This window comes from Pygoscelis adeliae, unplaced genomic scaffold (assembly GCF_000699105.1).
Source record: "Pygoscelis adeliae isolate BGI_AS28 unplaced genomic scaffold, ASM69910v1 Scaffold63, whole genome shotgun sequence".
NCBI classification, from domain to species: Eukaryota; Metazoa; Chordata; class Aves; order Sphenisciformes; family Spheniscidae; genus Pygoscelis; species Pygoscelis adeliae.
This window is the reverse complement of record NW_008824414.1, coordinates 6905247-6924662: the sequence shown is the minus strand read 5'-3', so window position 1 is coordinate 6924662 and position 19416 is coordinate 6905247. Positions and strand designations below refer to the sequence as shown.

The 19416-nt window shown below is 38.3% G+C and overlaps 1 protein-coding gene across 2 annotated transcripts; it reads left to right on the top strand.

Annotated features, from left to right (window-relative positions):
• Nucleotides 1-223: 223 nt before the first annotated feature.
• Nucleotides 224-18166, top strand: LOC103914195 (receptor-interacting serine/threonine-protein kinase 2-like). Of its 2 annotated transcripts, none has more exons than XM_009320810.1 (12): nucleotides 224-302; nucleotides 2705-2870; nucleotides 5146-5299; nucleotides 6492-6647; nucleotides 6790-6938; nucleotides 8785-8834; nucleotides 9969-10130; nucleotides 10878-10963; nucleotides 12489-12557; nucleotides 13342-13510; nucleotides 14487-14570; nucleotides 16656-18166. In XM_009320810.1, the coding sequence occupies exons 2-12, from the start codon at nucleotides 2719-2721 to the stop codon at nucleotides 16976-16978; spliced, it is 1554 nt and encodes a 517-aa protein (XP_009319085.1). In that variant the 5' UTR covers nucleotides 224-302; nucleotides 2705-2718; the 3' UTR covers nucleotides 16979-18166. The 2 variants fall into 2 exon arrangements, with proteins under 2 accessions (XP_009319085.1, XP_009319084.1); XM_009320809.1 differs by having other exon boundaries at nucleotides 14418-14570.
• The last annotated feature ends 1250 nt before the right edge of the window (nucleotides 18167-19416 follow it).

Sequence of the window (19416 nt, the reverse complement as noted above, 5' to 3'; positions counted from 1 at the left end):
CATTGTGGAAAAAGCAGCTATCCAACCTCTTCTTCTGTAATTGCTCTCATTAATTACAGGCAGTTAACAAATCAGCCTGTGAAAACCCATCTGCAGTCACTAAAGAGTTACAGTTTGCATATGTGACCAGGAAATTTTAGATGTTTGCAGGCAGCCAATAAAAGGAGAGATCAACAACGCAGCTGACTCACAGGCAGGAAAACTTGAGCTGTGTTTGAATGCAGTTCAAAGCTGACTCGAACTTGGTATCTGCAGCAGTTTCACTCCATTATTTCATAGTTTTTATGCCCATATTTCCAGAGGTAAGTTGATTTTTGTTTCCAATTTCTTTTACCGAGACATCTGAATAATAACACAACATAGTTTCTCTCATACTAAGGGAAACATCTTCGCTACGAATTACTTTTTAAAAAAATTAGCTTTAAAATTAGAAACTCAAAATAAATGGTTTTATAGCAGTCTCCCTCCTGCCCCTGCCTGCCCAACTGGGGGAAGATGACAAAGTTGTCTGAGACTTTTAGTGTCTTACTAAAAAATAATACGAAACCCTTCATTGCAAAGGTCACCTAAGAAATATTGGGTTTGTGGTTTGATAGTGAGTTTTTTAAAAGGGTCTAGGAGAAAAAGCATTCAGAAGAGCAGAACTATTGGAAAAAATAGCTTTGGTACCAAACTTGCAATCTAGGGGGTAGAGAGAAACTTTGTTATCTGTAATTCCATGATAGTGCCATATTCCATGATTAGTCCCTTCAACTGTTTTAGGAATCTGGGTAGCACCCTGGATAAATAAAAGATCTCTCATTTTAGGGTTAAACTCTTTCGGAAATTATCAGCAAATCACTCTAAGTTCTGGTGTGGAAACAGATGTACAAACTCAGACACAGGGACAATGGTGCTTGGCATGTCATGGTTTGTAACAGAGAAAGATTGAAGTGGTTTTCATTTTGGTTTTAGAAAATCTCTAGTTAAATTAGATTTTGCAAATCCAAAATAGGAGCTGATGGCTAGGTTTTATTTTTATTGATATAGTCAGTTAGCAAGAGTTTAAAAAACTGTTATAGCTTTACTTAATTCAATGTTAAATAGAAACAGGTATTTTCAGGAATGGTTTAGATCCTATATTCATTGATCTTCCTTGTACTATGTTTGGAGTTGAGTAAATTATTTTGGCTATTTAAATGATTATTTATCATAGTATATAATAAAAATGAGACATAATTTTGCACCTGCCAGCCTTCTGATTACCTCCTTTAGGATTTGTAGATCTGTGTGGTCCGTCTTTGAAACTTTAAAGGATAAATGGCTCATTTGGAAACTTATCTTCATTCAGAGCAATCTTTTCAAATTTTATGAAACTCTTAACCTGTCTGTCAGCCTCATACCATATTGGATTTATTCTTTAAGGAAACTCTAAGTGAGGCACCTAAGGCAGCTATTACTTTCAAACTATAATAATCTGACAAGGGCAAAAAATTCAACTGTGCTTTCCTATCAAAATCAAATACTGTTGAAGCTGAACTGGTAAATCAGTGATTGTGAACATGCCTGCATGGCACAGCTTAGATATTGAGATTAACCAAAAATAAGTTGGTCATGAACTAGAAGCAGTTCAGCCATGAGCACAGGCTAATTTATCTTCAGGTTTTTTTCTACTTTACTCACAGAGAACACGTGATCAGTCAGAAGACTTTCAGGACTTCTGCATCCCAGGAGCTCTTTTGGTAGAGCACATCTTCTAGAAGGACACAATTCACACTCAGCAGTCCTTACTGGTTACTTCAAATTTTTGGCCCTGTTACTTCAGTTCCCTCGTGTGTTTTCTTTTCTAGCCCTGGTTTACTGGACCCTGAAGGGAGTATTTCAGTTTGAGTTTTTCTGACTCACTGACCACTGATCTTGCAGTAATCCTTACCAATGGTTTTATCCCATCTGTTTTCTTAGCTTGCTTGTTTTCCTCTTTCACCACTGACTTTTGGTTATCTCCAGTCTAATGTAGCTTCACAGATGTAATTAAAAAATGTTACTCGTATAGAAACATAGTGATGCTTTGCAGAGGTTATCTCTAATCCATGTGCGCTGCCACGCAATGTGTCTGACACATTCAGATGGCCCTAGAGAGGTACTGTATAGAGAGAGTATTGGCCAAATTAGTGGCTGCTATAAAGACACAACTTCATTTAGCAGAGTTCTGCCAGCTTACAGCAGCAGGAAATTTGCCTTTACCTTGCTTTTGCACTGATGTGATCCTGTATTAAAGAAGATATGCAAGAATGATGCAGAACACACTGACATAAGTTATTGAATAATTGCCTGTTTTATGAGAAGTGGGGAAACTGTATTTGTCTAGCATGTACCCGTAAGATACTAGTTTGTTGTCTACATAATTCAGTATCACTTAAAATCACATTTTATATTATAAATAATGGCCCAACATTTCAAAGTCATCAGATGGAAATAATAATGAGCAATTAATTAGCACCTTGCAGCCTCAGATGGCAAGTTATGGTCCAGACATTCCTTTGCAATTAGCGCGTTTTTCCTGCCTTTATAAGGAAAGTCTGACACACAGTGGTAAAAGGAAGCCTGTTGGATTAGAGTAATAGTTACTTGGGAAGTAAGGGGTGGTGCAACTTCACTGAGCTTTGGTAGTAGTGACAAAAAGTAGTCCTTAACTTCTTTCTTTTCTGCAATTTTTTCCCCCAAGCCAGCCATCAAGAAATGGCCAAATCATTGCCTGTAGTAGCCCAGGAAGATTTGGATAGCTTTACCTTGACCAGGACAGGCTCAGGCTTTGCACTCAAAGCTTTTCATGTTTCTTGGAACACTCACATCTCGGTGAAGCTGCTGACCAGCCGGGACACTACAGAGAGGTACGTGTCTTATTTGGCCAACTAACCACGCAGTTAACCTTGCTGCGCAGGTGGGCAGCACAGACCTGTAGTGATGGCACCAGAATGAATTGTGGCATGCCCAGCATTATCTGATCTCTAAATGCATTCCTAGAAATCCTGACTGGCCAAGAGGCAACTTGGAGGCAGTTATACTGGGAAACAAGCTCTATGGTTTTTACAAATTTTTATAAAAGTAGAGCTTAATCCTGAAGTCATTAATTATCCCTACTATAATAATGTCTACAAACCCTGATCAGTAATACTCAGCATGCTATGGTATTACATCTTTCTGGAGGTCCCTGAAGAGATCTCAGTTGAATTTAATCTAAACCAGCATGTACAGGTGAGGGAGTAGAGAAATGGGAGGAGGGAGCGATAATGGTCAGGGTTACAGAGCAGTGAGATGTGTACATGTCCTAATTATAAAAACAAATGAGCAGTAACTGATGGGCGTCAGCCTACTGACCACAAAATTCCAGTGTGCAGCAAAAACACAGAAAGTTTCCATGAATAACCACAAGCTACTTCTGATGAAGCAAGAGCAAAGCATTTTAGGGAATGCACTGACCTGACTGCTTATCAAATAAGGAGTGTCTCGTGCGCATCTACAGACTAGTTTCTTGTTAACTGAGAACGCTGCCATTCAGGTGGCTTTTGTTAAAAGTAAAATACAAAAGTGTCCTACTCAAATACATAGTGTTTAATTTGTTCCATCATAAAGGCAGGGGAGGAGAAAACAGTATTTCATACAAATATTTTTAAATTGACAGTTTAAATTGTCAGTGATACTTCAAAAAACAAATGCTGCCAGAATTTGGGAACAGTTAAAAATTTTAAGCGTGTTTTTTTCGGGGGAGGGGGGAGGAGGAGGGAGGGGGATGACAACACATTGCTTGTTTTTTTTAGACAATCTTGTAATCGGAACCAATGTTATTTGTTTGGTAGCTTGTTTAAAGAAAAGTTTCCTCTGTCCCCTGTCCACATTTTCTTTAAATCAAGCCAACCCCAAAATAAAATAGTTAAAGCTACAGAAATCAACATTTTACTTTGCTTTGAATTTAACATGCTATCCTGATTTGGCATCTTTCCACTCAAACTTACTCCCTAAAACTAAAGCCACTGTTCTGCTTTTCTTTCTACCATTCTAATTTCTTATTTACACTTCACAGTGTATAGGAAAGCTGGGAGAATAAACTGTTTTACTCCAGCTGCAAAATGTTTAACTGTGTGCTGACGATAATATTTAGAATTGTGGAAATAAGTGTTAAAACAGGTGGGGCTGTGTATTACTTCTAGTGATTAGTTTACAGGCTTGTGAATCAACACAGTAAATATGAGAAATTGTAGTCTCAATGTAAAGGCTGGTTAGAATAATGAGAATGAGAACCAGGTCTGTTGAAATCAACTGAATTTTGAATGAATTTCAATGAATTTTCAGCTCACAAGTACCATAGAGAAGAGATAATCAGATCTTTAAAATGAAACACACAATTAACAAAATTTGAACCTGTAGCAGAAGTTCAGTTATTTCCATGAAAATGCACAATTGAATTGCACAGGAAACATTGAACTGTCATGAAGAAGTAACTGTTTGAAGTCCTTAGACAACAAAACTTGATTCTTCTTCTGATGATCAAAGTAAAGCTTTGTTATTCTCTGTAAATAAACTGTTTGAATTCAGGTCTACAATCCAACCACAGTTGAGCTTGAATCAAATTTGGCAAAGTCACTAGAGTGGTACTGCTTACATCAAATCTGAATTTGGCTTCACTTTTATAACATGCTATGACGTGCTATAATATCATATATCATTTATATAACATGGTCCCATAAGATGAGCATGGAAGATCATAATTTCCGTGTAAATGTGCATCTCACTAATAGAAAAAGGATGCAATACAAGTTCTTGGGGACAGTAAGGGGAAAAAACTTGATTTTTCTTAATTTAGCATTTCATGTAATTCAGCTTTCTCCTGCCTTCGCACTTCAATCCCGCTTTAAATTGTGCTCTTACGTTCATATTAAAGCATCCAGAGGTCTTCCACGTTATATTAGAAAAATACACTACACAAGGGATTGCTTCATTTTCTTAGAATTGTTTGGAAGATGATATATTATTGGTTTTATTGGTAGAATTGAATTAGCTTGTGTTCAACCGTATGGTTATCTCTTATTTCCATATCCTACACTAGCTCACCTCTAGCTGAAATTCTCCTCAGTCTAATCTGCCTCTAACCCTTGCTATTTTTTACAGGGAGGGGAAGTTGCTACTTCAGGATATAGCAAATGTCAGACACTATGAGTCTGAACGTCTCCTGCCTTCTCTTGGGATTTACCAATACCACAGACTTGTGGGGATAGTGACTGAATGGATGAACAATGGATCCCTCCACTCACTCATCCATGAGGTACATAAAAGAAGTCATCTTTTATAGGACTGTCGTGGTTTAACGCCAGCCAGCAACTAAGCCCCACACAGACACTTGCTCACTCCCCACCCTGGTGGGATGGGGGAGAGAATCAGAAGGGTAAAAGTGAGAAAACTCGTGGGTTGAGATAAAGACAGTTTAATAGGTAAAGAAAAAGCCACGCAAGCAAAGCAAAATAAGGAATTCATTCACTACTTGCCATCGGCAGGTAGGTGTTCAGCCACCTCCAGGAAAGCAGGGCTCCATCATGCCCTGGTTACTTGGGAAGACAAACGCCATCACTCCGAACATCCCCCCCCGGCCAACTTCCCCCGTTTTTTTTGTTCAGCATGATGTCACATGGTATGGAATGTCTCCAGCCTGCTCACTGGCAGGGCAGTATGAGAAGCTGAAAAGTCCTTGACTTAGTTGTCACTGAGCAGTGCTTACACTAAAACATCAGTGCGTTATCAACATTATTCTCATCCTAAATCCAAAACACAGCGCTATATCAGCTACTAGGAAGAAGATTAACTCTATCCCAGCCGAAATCAGGACAATATACTTTCCTCTGCTCCTTCAGGTGCCCAACGTGGGGCATGAAGGGTTGAGATAATGGCAGATCTGACCACAGTATGTTAAAACAAATTTGTCATAAGCATTCATTATTAGGTTAATAGTTGCTGGTCGTTGATTTATTTGCTCTGAGGTGTTGTGCTTGTTCTCAGAGTTGTGTTATGTAACACCTTACTTGCTGTATACATTCCCTGTTGTGCTGTTTATCATCTCTGGGCACTGGATTAAGGTTATCATTTTGCTGTACTGTGTAACACTGGCTTATGATATGGTAAAATTACTGGTCGTGAGACTAATCCGGTATTTGTACTCAGCATTGCCGTCATCGCCATACTTCAGGAACCATACCTCAGAAACAATTAATTACACTCTTGAGGGGGGAGGGGAAGTACGAGAGCGGCTGTGTGGTGCTTAGTTGCCGGCTGGGGTTAAACCACGACAGTGACAAAATTAATTACAAGGTCAGCCAAAAGAGAACAATCAGCATGTAAATTATGGACAGTAGTCACAGTCAATCTGTTCTTTAGCTTCTGTATTATACTTCTGTTTATTGTCAAATGAAAATGTGAATAGTAACAAGTTAACACTACCAAAACCTGTATTTTGTGTTACTTAGCATCAACTGTACCCAGAACTTCCGTTTCCCTTACTCATAAGGATCCTGTTGGATGTGGCTGAAGGGCTGCAATACCTTCACAGCCTCGAGCCTGCTTTCTGCCACTGCAGCCTGAAACCTTCCAATGTGCTTTTGGATATGCAGTACAGAGCGAAGGTGGGAGCTTCTACTTTTTAGCCTATTCATGTAAAATCCAGTGATTGTCCTATTGTTGCATATATTTATCCTAATAGTCAACGTTTAATACCAAGACTTGAGGTATTGTTACTAAAATTTACTTTTTCTTCCATCTCTCTAGATATCAGATTATGGTCTAACCAACTGGAGGAAACGGCAACTGAGGTCAGACCTGCAGAACTGCAATTGGAGAAACTGCCAGGATTTAGTATACCTCCCTCCTGAAATACTTGAAGGAGGCCTTCCTTCCCAGGAAGGTGATGTTTACAGGTGAACGGGATTTCTAAGGGCAGGTCATACTTAGTCCTTGCTACATTCTAGAATGTTGCCAAAATACTTATTTTCAAAGACACTACAGTAAAAATGCCAGATCTACATAATGCAGTAGGATAGTGTTCCACATGAGGCCAGTTATAGCAGTGAATTAAATTTGAAATTCCCCATATTTGGTGAATAATATACCAAGGTTAAGAACTGTTCTCAAAAGTTATCATAAAAATATTTATATAATGGACCTAAATGTTTAAAAAGTGTAACATAGCTGCCAAAACTTTTTCATATACATTTAGAAACCTAATAACTACAATTCACATAGTTTCTAAGCACGAACTGTTGTTGGCGTTAGTTTCAGGAAGAACTACTGATGCCTAGATGAGGCCCAGGTAAAAATAAGACCTTTCTCTCAATAGTGTCCCATTAAGGTCCTATGGAATCTCCGCTGGAATAACTCACTGAGCTACTCAAGCATTCATACTTTTTAACTAAGGTGATTTATGCAAAGGAGGAAGATTACCTACTGCCACGTGTCCCTTTTGGATACGTTACATGCTTTGTAGTTGCCTCAATAAATGAGACAACCTCAAATTGCAACTATTGTCTGTATGGACATTCATCTTTAGAACCGGCATACAGAGCCTGTGGACTAATATTATAAATAACTTTTAAGCATGTGCTCTCAGAGCTTTTATGGAGGCAAGAAATTTAAACTGCTGCTTTATCGTCACAGAGGTAGGCTCTAAGACGAGTCAACACATAAACTTGAGGAGACCTATAAATGATGTGACTACTCTGATGTTGTTCATAAACACAAGACTTTTGCACAGGAAGAATGGCGGCTTACTTTCAGGTGGCATAATTCATCTTCCAGCATGTCATTCTTATATAATTTTAGCTGCTCAGATGTGACTCAGTGCATGACATAGGTGCATGTCTAGACAGTGGTGCAACAGAGAAAACAAAAGTATGTGTCATATATGAAATATTACTTAAGTACATGTAAGTTACATGTGTGTCGACATTACATTAATACTTTCCTAGAGGGTATTTAAGTAAAAGCACTTTCAGATGTTATGTGGAAATAAGACAGAAGAGGAGGTTCTTTTAAACACTGTAATTCAGCACTACAGCAAGATACATGAGTAAGCAGATAAGTTTATCCTAGAAGTGCTTCTTCCCCTCTTGATTGCTTTGCTTCTGACTCATGCATAGTCTGCTTTTTCTCTTCTAGCAGCCTCCTTGCTTCTGCCTCTGATTTAGCAGACTGAGCTTTTTATCAAACTGCATTTTATACCATCTGAGTTGTGGGTTATATATCTAGATCTATGGTATCACTAGAATACTTCCTAGGATGTTAGAAAAGGAAAAAGGCATTTGGAGCTTCATCAAAACTTGCTGAAGAAAATAGACACGCAGTGGGTCAGAATCAAATTTTTGGTAGGTTAACTGATGCACTTGTCAGTACCTGCTGAAAAGTCCATCTCTTTCAGTTGCTATTTAAATTACTTGAAAACAAAATAAATGATAGAGAAAGGAGAACAGAAGGTTCTGAAATTCACAAGAGCAAATGGGGATAAGGTGGTAACCTGAAATGTAATTCTAATTGATCCTGTGTTTAAAAAAAACTTAAAAAATTTAATTCTAACTGATTTATTATTTTATAAGATACATTCAGTTGAAAACTGAAACTTAATGCAGGAAAAAGGATCTCATCAAATTGGGAAAGACTCGGATAGACTTTGTCTTTCTCTTAAACCAATAAACTTGCTCTTGGAAATGAGAACATAGATATGGATTGCACACTAATAATTGGTCCTTTGCTGGTTTGGGTTTTTTTCAGTTTTGGAATACTGTGTTGGGAGAGCCTAAGCAGACGGAAACCTTTTGAAGGTATTTATCTCTCTTGTTCATGTCAGACTTCGCGTTGCCCTAATCTTTTCCACAAATTCCCTTTTTAAATTATGATACAAACAGCATTATCTTTTCAGATGTCCCTTTGCCTTATATTACTGTTACAGCATATAGCTCCACATTATGGAATGTAAAGATTAGAATCCCTCAACAAATCCTTAATGTTCCCAAAGAAGCTGATCTTTCTGCAGGGGAAAGGTGTAGCTTCTTACCCCACTTGTATCATCTCTCCGTGCTTGCTGAAGCACTCTGTTGCTGAGTTGGGTTTTCCGCTTACCTTTAATGAGAGAGAATACTTTGTATTTGACAGTTGTCATTTTGAAATCAGGGAACATTTTAGTGACATGCAGCTAACTGGATGAGCAGAATGCTCATTTTTAAAGTTGCCATGAGTTTCAAATCCTGATCAAGAAATGCCAGTTCACGCTGAATTCTCTTAAGCACGTAGGGAATCTTACTTTCTTAGATGGAAGCGTGAGCAGTTTTAAAGAACTTAGTTTGCAAAGCATTGTATAATAATTGTCACAGCCTAGGAACGATCCCTGTTTCATGGTGGTGGAGATCAGTGAAAGGCTTCTTTGCTATGGGCTCAGTTCTGCATGGCAAAACTGACTGAAAGACTCCTGTATTTTACAGGCTGAGGACCATTTAGAAATGCTGCATAGAGTAGTATCTTAATGTTCATACAGCTTATGGCTGCCATCTTGTGGCTGCCCAAAGTAGACTTTTTTTTTTAACAATAGGAGTTACAGTCTTATAATGCAGGTGTAAGGGTTTATATAAACCTGTGTGCTTAGAATATACACTGTGTGCTTAGAATAATTACATGTATTCCTGAGGTATCTGTGCATGTAGTTCACAATGTGTGTTTACCTATCTATTTGTGACTTATTATTTGGATGGAGTTCTTTTCCTGAAATGTCCTGTTGCAATAAGTAGCTGTAGTTATTGTTAAAGGTTAGCATATCTATTTACAAGAGTGTTAATATATTTTTGCTTTCAAAAAAGCAGTCTTTGTTTTAAAAAATACAAAATAACTTAGGCTGAATATCATTTTAAGAGAGTTCTGAGGTCTTTAATATTTAATATAGGACATTTTCCTATAAATTGCAGGTCAAACAACCCTGCTGGAAGTTTTGACAGGAATCTGCAGCAGTTTGCGGCCTGGCATTTCAGAAAAGTTTATACCAAGCAATTTGCCTGAGAGAAATACACTGTTACACCTTATCGCTCTGTGCTGGCATCAAGAACCAGATTATAGACCACGTACTGCAGGTAAGGTTCAGGACTTGCTTTCTTTGCAAGGTTTGTAATGGGGATAGTCTTGCTGGGAACATCGCTCTAGCACTCTAAATCAACGACAAAAACTGAAGTAGAAGTAGTCTTTAGATCATCAGAGTACTGTAGATGGTTTTTCTAACTGAAGTTTCCTACCAGAAATGGCTTGCTTATCTCCAAAATTGTGTTTAGTATAAAGTAAAAATGAGTACAAATAAAGGAAGGAATGTTATCAGCTATATATACTAGTTTAATAAAGATCAACCTGTCTTCAACACTTCTTGATTCCAATGTATAACCAGTTCCCTTTGAAGTGTGCTATCGTTTACTTTAGTAGAATTGTTATATTTATCATCTGTTTCTAAAAAGATAGCCAAGAAATGTTAATATTGTGATATTTGAAGACTTTTGAGCAAATTTGCAAAGTTGAAGTGCTGAGGAAGCAATTTGCATATAGCTTTACTGTGATTTATACAGTCATGTGTATCTTTTGCAAGTAAGTTCACTACATCTCTATGAACATTCAAGAAAATGTGATTTTAATGTGACTGTAACCGTTCCTTAAAATCAGTTCAAAAAGGAAACCAAGAGGAGGTATGAGGTGGAAATTGTATTAAACTAATTTTATCTAGTTCATCCAGCTACTCAACATAATAGTAAAGTTAGTTGCAATACACTGATGCCTAAATATATACACACTTTCATACGCAATGTGGTATTTAAAATGCTTTATTACCCCTGCAGAATGTGTAGACCTTCTAAATGGAATTTCGACTAGTATAAGTAAGGAGGCAATTTCCACTGCAATCTACAATCTCATGGATGCAAAGGTTAGTGCAAAATTAAGTTCTGTTCTCCTACAAGGACATTACTTGATTCTTTCAACTGCAATCTTTGTGGTCCAAAACCAGGAAAGGTTTTGTCTTCTCTGGCATGTCCAATAAAACAATGAGCTGGAAAGTGCCGTTTGGCACTTCAGGTTCATTCAGAAATTGTAGAAAATAGATATTGTGAGGTTCTCTAGAAGCCACACCAATTTCTGCCTGAGACTATAAAAATACGATAGCTTCTTTCCAGTCACCAGCTGTAATCAGACTGGTAAGCCCATGTGAGTGAGAACAAATATCAGCCTCAAGTAGATCAGATGAGGGCTAGAATCAAGGACAATTTTTGTTTTATGTATTGGTAAGAAGATATTTATTCCAGAACCTGGACAGCGTTAGTACCTGCTGCAGCAATACTAGTACCAGCACTTTTTTTGTATGCTTCACTGCTTCTAAATTGACGTGCTTCAGGCACAAGACACTGCTTGTCCTAGGGTCTAAGAGGGTTCTCTGATACCACAGGAATGGATGGGGAACAGCCAACAACTGAGGAATACAGCTAACTCCATATATGTCTACGTTGCCATGGGAAATCTGGCACAAATCTGACTGCCACAAATATAGCTATATCCTACCTAGTTAACTTAGATAGTCATAGTGGGAAAACCAGTGACGTATGCTTCAGCCCTTGAACAAGTATTCTGACTCCATTTACACCCATGCTGTGTTGTCGGTTTCATTGCTGTGCTTATGTGAGATATTTATGTTAATGCCTGCTGGATTATTTCTACATGTTGCAATCACATTCTGGGATTATAGAACAGACTTGATCAATGTTTTAATAGGTGGCATGGTTATAGTCCAAGTCATTTTTGCTACTGTTGAACTTTATTTAGGATTGTACTGCCAAATATTCCATAATCTAATGCTTCAATCTCCCTTGAGCAACGTTTTATTTTTCTATTTGCTAAATTATCAAAGAGCACTGTTTATTGTTCAAACAACTGAACTGATATGTCCTAAATGACTGAAAATGCTACTGGAGATTCTTGAAAATGGATTGATTCATAAATGTTGAAGTATATAAACTAAAAATAGTTGAACAAATCTGCTGCAGATGTACAAAATGGAAAAAACTTACAAGTATTGACACATCCTTATTGCAGACAGTTTGGCATACTAAACACAGGATGACCCTGCTGTTTGGATACTTAAAGGAAAGCATGTTATAGCTAGCGCGATCTCTCTCTCAATACAGGGCTATTTTCACCTTCCCCTGCATGATTCAAAACTGGGTTTTAAAATAAATTTGAAACAGCAGAAACAGGGTAGAGTTATGTCAGATTCTATGCCCACTTACATGTGTTAAATTGTAAAATTGCTCTGTGCAATTCACTGTTACTATATATCAGCGTACCTGAGAGTGTAATATATATTGTCAGTATAAATTGTCAGTGTCTTGCTCCTGACAACTGTGAATTGAACAAACCGTTATGTATACTTACTAGAGTTACTACGCTATTTCTTCCAGGAGACAGCACTTAACGCATGCAAAGGTTCAGAAATATACACATTGCAGACGGGCATAAGCAATTCAGAGGTGAGTACATGGCTTGAGAGTCTTACAAGAGTACTTCATAAGCTGCTTGTTTCTCCTGCCAGCCCTGACACTGTTAATAAAAACACTGTGGGGCACAATGTCCCTAACTGTTTTTGTCCCTAACCAGGATAACCCCATCCAGTTAACCAACAAAAACCACTGTTTTACTTTCTTCTAAGCAGCTGACTCAGATGTTGCTCTTGCAAAAACAACCTCTTCCACTTAAGAGTTGCTTTGAACCTCTCTTTCTTGAAGAGGTCCTAATGAAATGGCAGAAATCTAACCTTTCTTGTAGTGTGTTCAAAATGATGGCTGGAAAAAGTCCTAGGCTGAACTCTAGCATTTTCAACCAATTTTCTTAGATCAAGGCCAACTGCTCTGTGATCGTTCCAAAATACAGTTAACTCCCATTTTCAAAGTGATTTTTGACATTTGTGGCAGGCCTGCCAATACTGAAAGATACAGAGAGAACTGAAGCTCACATGCCTGGATCAGAGCTAGCTTTAAACAGCTCAAGTTCTGGTGACACCATGGCTGCTGGCTGCACAGATTGCACAAGCAACCTAGGACTGCAGTAAACCCTAGGACAGTTAGCCTATGGATCTGTGCTGCCACAGTGACCCAAGGTAACTAGCTAATGTCAAATTAAGTATGTCTGTAGGCTCAACAGCTGCATACCCACCCTGCCCTGCACTGTGATACTACTGCCTTATATTCCAAGAGAAAACTGCTTAGAAAAGGTTTTGGAACAAATATAATTCTTTTCTATTTTGATCTTTTTCAGGTCATCTGTTCACCAAAACCCAACCACGTAATCAGCAAGAAAATTCCTTTTGTAGTGCCAAGCTTGTCAACTATTCTACTTGATAGCAGTGCAACTAATGCACGAAGAGAAAATATTCTTGAGATGGGTCTGTCAAATACTATCCCACAGAACACAACAACAAAGAAAGGTCTCTACCTTGCAACATATTCGGCTCCCAACTGTTCTAAGAAAAGGATAAATATTACCAGTTGTTCCATATACACATTACTTCCCATGTAAATTGTTCCTTCTCAGAGTACAGCTGTGCCCTCTACTGGTATCATCTGAAGCGTGAGTTCACTGCAGAAAACCAGAGGTGCCACAATACCTTTTGATTAAGTGTATAGATCAAAAAGCCTCTTTTGGTAAAATGTTTTAGAACCCTGGCCTGTAATGTACAGCTGCCTTTCCCTCACACATCAAATATTGCCTGTTGCTTTTGTCAGAACAAGTCCCTCCTGGGAACCACACTGCCTTGTGCCACCAGGAATAACTGCTTTTCTGTAATTTGCTAATAAGAAAAGGAGATATGTTTTAAAAAGACTGTGTTGCCAGGAACATGTGAATGATTCCTGGTAATCACCATTCCTACATAAATAATTTGCTTTGTCTTTCCGATGTGGATTTATCTTGTCAAAGTGTTTAAATTTGTGTCAAGTGGTATATTTCCTTAAAAGCTTTTTCTGTACTCCTCATGCCTTTGGAGACAAAAGTTGAGCCATAGGAAGTCAATTCATTTATAGCAACATCTGCATTTCCAAGCATTTTAGTTCTGATCAATAGCTATTAGACTTACGGACAGAATAGTGTGTTCCATAACTTCAGAAACAAATTCCTACAGACAGTTTGAAAAAGTCAGATGTGTGTAGTAATATATGCCAAAATCTTCCTAGGAATAATGCTGTATTAACAAGGACCCAAATAACAGCTAGTCATAAGTAAGTGCTCTCAAGTTAGTTTTCACTTCAGTTCCAGTCCTCTGCAGTGGCTGACATATGTATAATGTTCTGTTGTTGTTCAAGGGTCTCATCTTATTCATCTTAAACTTTTTCTAGATCACCCGGGCTCTGACAGTAGAAAATCAAATTCCTTTTGCATGATTCCTTTATCTGGTTCAACTGCAGGCAAAGAAAGCAGTCGGCATAAGGACCCACCACTGGCTTTTAAGTACAGACCGCAACCTATGCATCTTGAACAAGCAGTGACAGGTAAGATCCCATTACCAGTTTGAGGTGGCAATATTCTCCTTGGCCAGATCTTGGTGATGAAATTGTTTAATGTTTAGAGGACACAGATATCTCTAAATTTTGTGCACATTTTTAGGTATTTAGCATAATAACTCCTCCAAACTTGATACAAATGTCTTATGAGTCTATCTGCGTATAGCTGCTCCTATGTTCTCAGAAGTTCAGGCATTGGCCACTGAGAACATTGGCTTGTTCTTTTCCAGGGTCATATTCAGGCTGAAAACAGTTCTGAAAAGACCATAATAAAAATACAAAAAAATACAGCACACATTGAATGTGAAAGACATTAGTTGTTTAAGTTGGGGAAATTTTTTTTTAACTTCAAGCTGTGTATTCTATACCTCTACAAAGGTAGCTATTGACTACAGAAACAGGTGACTAGGAGGAGGGGGGACCATTCATTTCCTTATTTACATGTCTTCTGAACAGAGGCAGAAAAGGCCAGCTTCTGATTTGTGACCCTGCCTCTGCCTGTAGGTAAAAAGCTCATAAAGCTTCTTGCTTACTTCTTGCAAGCTGGCCTATGACAGTTCTCACATCTAGCTGTCCATCTTTCTGCACTTCAATTTACTTCTGAGTGATGACATAATTTCTGGATAAATCAACAGACTAGTTCATGCAGGAAAAGTTCATCACAGAACTCTACTGGCAACAATCAGAAATCAGAATGAAAGAGGTGTGGTCTCCAAAGCAACAATAGCTTTTGGTTATTAATTTTCTCTTGGTGTATGGTATTTACTTGTCATGGTTTAGAATCATAGAATCATTAAGGTTGGAAAAGACCCCTAAGATCATCAAGTCCAACCGTTGACCCAGCACCACCATGCCCGCTAAATCATGTCCCTAAGTGCTGCATCTACACATCTTTTAAATACTTCCAGGGATGGTGACTCAACCACTTCCCTGGGCAGCCTGTTCCAAGGTTTAACCACTCTTTCAGTAAAGACATTTTTAACCCCAGCCGGCAACTAAGCCCCACATAGCTGCTTGCTCACTCCCCCCCCACAGTGGGAAGGGGGAGAGAATCGGAAGGGTGAAAGTGAAAACACTCGTGGGTTGATAAGGAATAATAAGGAATGAATTGACTACTTCCCATCGGCAGGCAGGGGTTCAGCCATCTCCAGGAAAGCAGGGCTCCATCATGTGTAATGGTTACTTGGGAAGACAAACACCATCACTCTGAACATCCCCCCCTTCCTTCTTCCCCCAGCTTTATACGCTGAGCATGATGTGATATGGTGTGGAATATCCCTTTGGTCAGTTGGGGTCAGCTGTCCTGGCTGTGTCCCCTCCCAACTTCTTGTGCACCCCCAGCCTGCTCGCTGGTGGGGTGGGGTGAGAAGCAGAAAAGGCCTTGACTCTGTGTAAGCACTGCTCAGCAATAACGAAAACATCCCTGTGTTATCAACACTGTTTTCACCACAAATCCAAAACATAGCCCCATACTAGCTACTATGAAGAAAAGTAACTCCATCCCAGCCAAAACCAGCACATTACTGTACACTTAACCCTAATGTCAGTACTAAGTATTCTAATCAGTTTGTGAAAAGAGACAGAACCCAAAGTTCTTGATCATTTTGCCAAGAGTATTGCTTTTGTTACTAGTTTGGCTTTGACATATATTCAAGTTCCCAGTTTCACAACACACGTTTCAAACAGTCCTCCTACCCTGAACTACCTATTATCTGTTCTTCCACTTTCTACAAGACAAAGTTTTCTTATCTATGTTGAGCCAAGCTGCTTTGCACAAAGTTTGATGCAGATGCTAGATGAACAGCACGAGACCTGAAAATCTCCTCCCCTTACACAATCTAAGCACTTAAATCTTTAGAAACACTTACTTTCTGTAATCTAATCTTCATGAGTTTTGAACAAAAGATGAAAGTACATTGGACTAGTTTTGAACAAAGAATGTAAATAAACTAACTCCTCCTCTTCCTTTCCTCTACTGAGTTTATATTTCTGGTGTTGATGCTATCACTTGCTAACAACTTCTGGAAGAAAAGAGCACTTAGTTTATCTCATTTTGTTTCCTTTTCACTCAAGACCCTTGCTGCAAAGGAAACTGCTGTCAAATACTAGCCTGCCAGAGACAGACCATACTGAGCTGCATGACAGAAGGACGTCTCAACCACATCCTCGATGTCCTTCGCTCACAGCAAACGTTGTCCCGAATGGATTATGAAACAATTACCTCTTACCCCACAGTAACTGGCCGTGCTCGGGCATTGTTGGACACTTGCCTTTGCCTGGGAGAGAGCGCAGCACAGGTTGTAGTAACTGCACTTTCAGTGACCAAATGTAGTCCTCTGGGACGAGGCAGCCATTGCCCAGACTGTCCTTCTAAGGTAAATAGGCTGTTGTTGTGACTTTTTTTTTTGCAGTTTGTTACATGGATCAGAGCACTGGTAACTTGGAATGGCAATAATTCATATTAATTCCTCTAACCCATTGACTGAAGTCAGTCCTTCCCACAGTCCATGATTTTAGTCCTCGAGTGGAAAAAGCTAGCTGGATTAAAAGGTCAAGTCAACCACTGCCTGCAGAAATTACCAAGACTGGTATAACAAATTCCAGTTTGGACCTCAGAGATGGGAGGAGTGCAATGTGTATCAGAGGAAATATAGTTCAAGTCAGATGACACCTTATTTCCCTTATTTTTTTAGAAGGGAGGAAAATGGATCATGACTTTTTGGAGGTCGCACTATGGAGGAACAGCTGTTACTAAATCCTTCCAAATAAGGATAGCAAACAGGGTACTGGATGAGGAGAAAAAAATTACTGCCTTTCACTGAGCTCATATCTGAGCCAGCTGTTACAGTAAAAGGCTTAAGAGAATCAAGAAATATTTCTTCAACAGGGCCTTAAGTAAGACTTGGAAATTTTATATTATGCATATAAATTATTTTGTTTTCACTCACAAATGGTCATATGCTCTGAAAATGGGGCACTGATAGCAGCACTTTGGAGAAGTGGGGCTTAAAGTATTTACTAAATGGAAAAACGTTAATACCTTACATCCATGTAGTTCTCTAAGTCTGCAGTTCAAATGTAAAATTAAACGAGGAAGAAGAGGTGCCAAGCTGATCATTTGAAACAGTGGTTCTGCTGAACTGTAAAGGAAAGTAGTAAAATTATCTTAATTCTAATGAAAATGAGGTTATATAAGATGCTGGGTTTTTGAAGGCACAGTGGGATTCCTTCAAGCTTCATGGCACTGGATTAACATGAGAACTTGTTGTACAATCTACAAATATTTCAAATGCAAACCCATGTTACTCTGTTTCCCTATGTTGCATGTGTTCTCTCTGCAGTTTCAAACTGCTTATTGAATTCAGTAGTTTGTCAGGTTGCAAAAAACACAGTGATGATGTGTTTTCTAGGCACATCTAAGATATAAGAAATTTGTTACATACTACAATGCTGCTGGAACCATATTTTTTTACATAAATTCATTAAGCTTTAAGACTGCCTTGAGAAAATATATTGTTACAATTAAAAACCATGTCTATCAGGATATGTTGAAAATAGTTTTGCCTATTAAAGGAGCTAAACATCTGCTTCACTGTGATTTTATTTTTTTTTAATCTACACTTTAAATGGGAACTTTCAACAGACTAGATCAGTCCCTGCTAAAGAAGGATGTCTTGCTTGTGAGGAAAAGAACTGCTGTCATGGCGTTTTGCCTGTTTAGAAGGCATACAATAATCAGAGTAAAACAGATAATCATTCACCTGTGGGAAATATTTACAGACTTTTAAGAGGGAAACTGGCAATATTGTTGAAACTTAATTATCAGCTTTCAAAAATTATTCCATTCCGTTGTTCTGCTGGACACTTTATCCTTCTGTGAAAGATGTGCCAGCTGGCAGGCTATGCTGATTTTTGTCATTATGTTTTTGACATAGAAACAGTTTTGGCTCTTTTCTTGAAACAGCTGCCTACTTGAGAACATAATTTGATGCCAGACCTAAGCCCAGTCTTAACTGTGAATTGCAGAACTGGCATCAAACCAGTAGGAGCACAAGTTATCTGTTTTTCCAGACAGATTTTTGTTCTCATATTTAGCTTTCCAATTTAAGTAATTGCAATAGGATGTGACCTTAGAGTTAGATCTACTGCTATCATGCTTACCCAAATTTTTAAAAGATAACCCAAGAAGACAGTTTGTAACCAATTACAAAACAAAGGCAAATTTGTTACTTCACATTCAGAAGAGCATGAATAGAATTCTTTAAGTATGTTATTTAATAATTAACTCTATCACAATCAGATTTTTGCCACCTTGCTCAACTGAAATCAATGCATGAGTTTGAGATTTTTTGTATTGATACTTTGGCTAATAACTAGCTATGCTACTGCTAAAGCCTTGCTATAAAAATACTTAAGTTGATGTAGCCACATGCATAGACTTCCTCATAACTCTCCCTTGTGTAATATAAACACTTAAATTTGGGGGTTTGTTGACAGTTGTAGCTGTTGGGAATCTTTAAGTGTGGTATTTTGGAGGGATGCTACTAGTTTATTGAAATGAAACTGCTGTTGATATAAGAAGTTTTGATACAAAACTAGACTACAGTGACCTGAAACTAGCACAATTTCATTTTGTCTCACCAAAAATACATACTATTATAAGGCCTATAATGCATTGGCTCTGTAACAAAAACATTAATGTAATGTGTTGATCACTGATGTGAAATATCAAACTGCTTAAAGCTTATGGTATTCTGCTTGTATCCAAGCTAGTTCATTAGCTAAGATTTTTATTGTCCTCGCCTCTGTTCTGCAGTTCTCTTGGTATCACAAA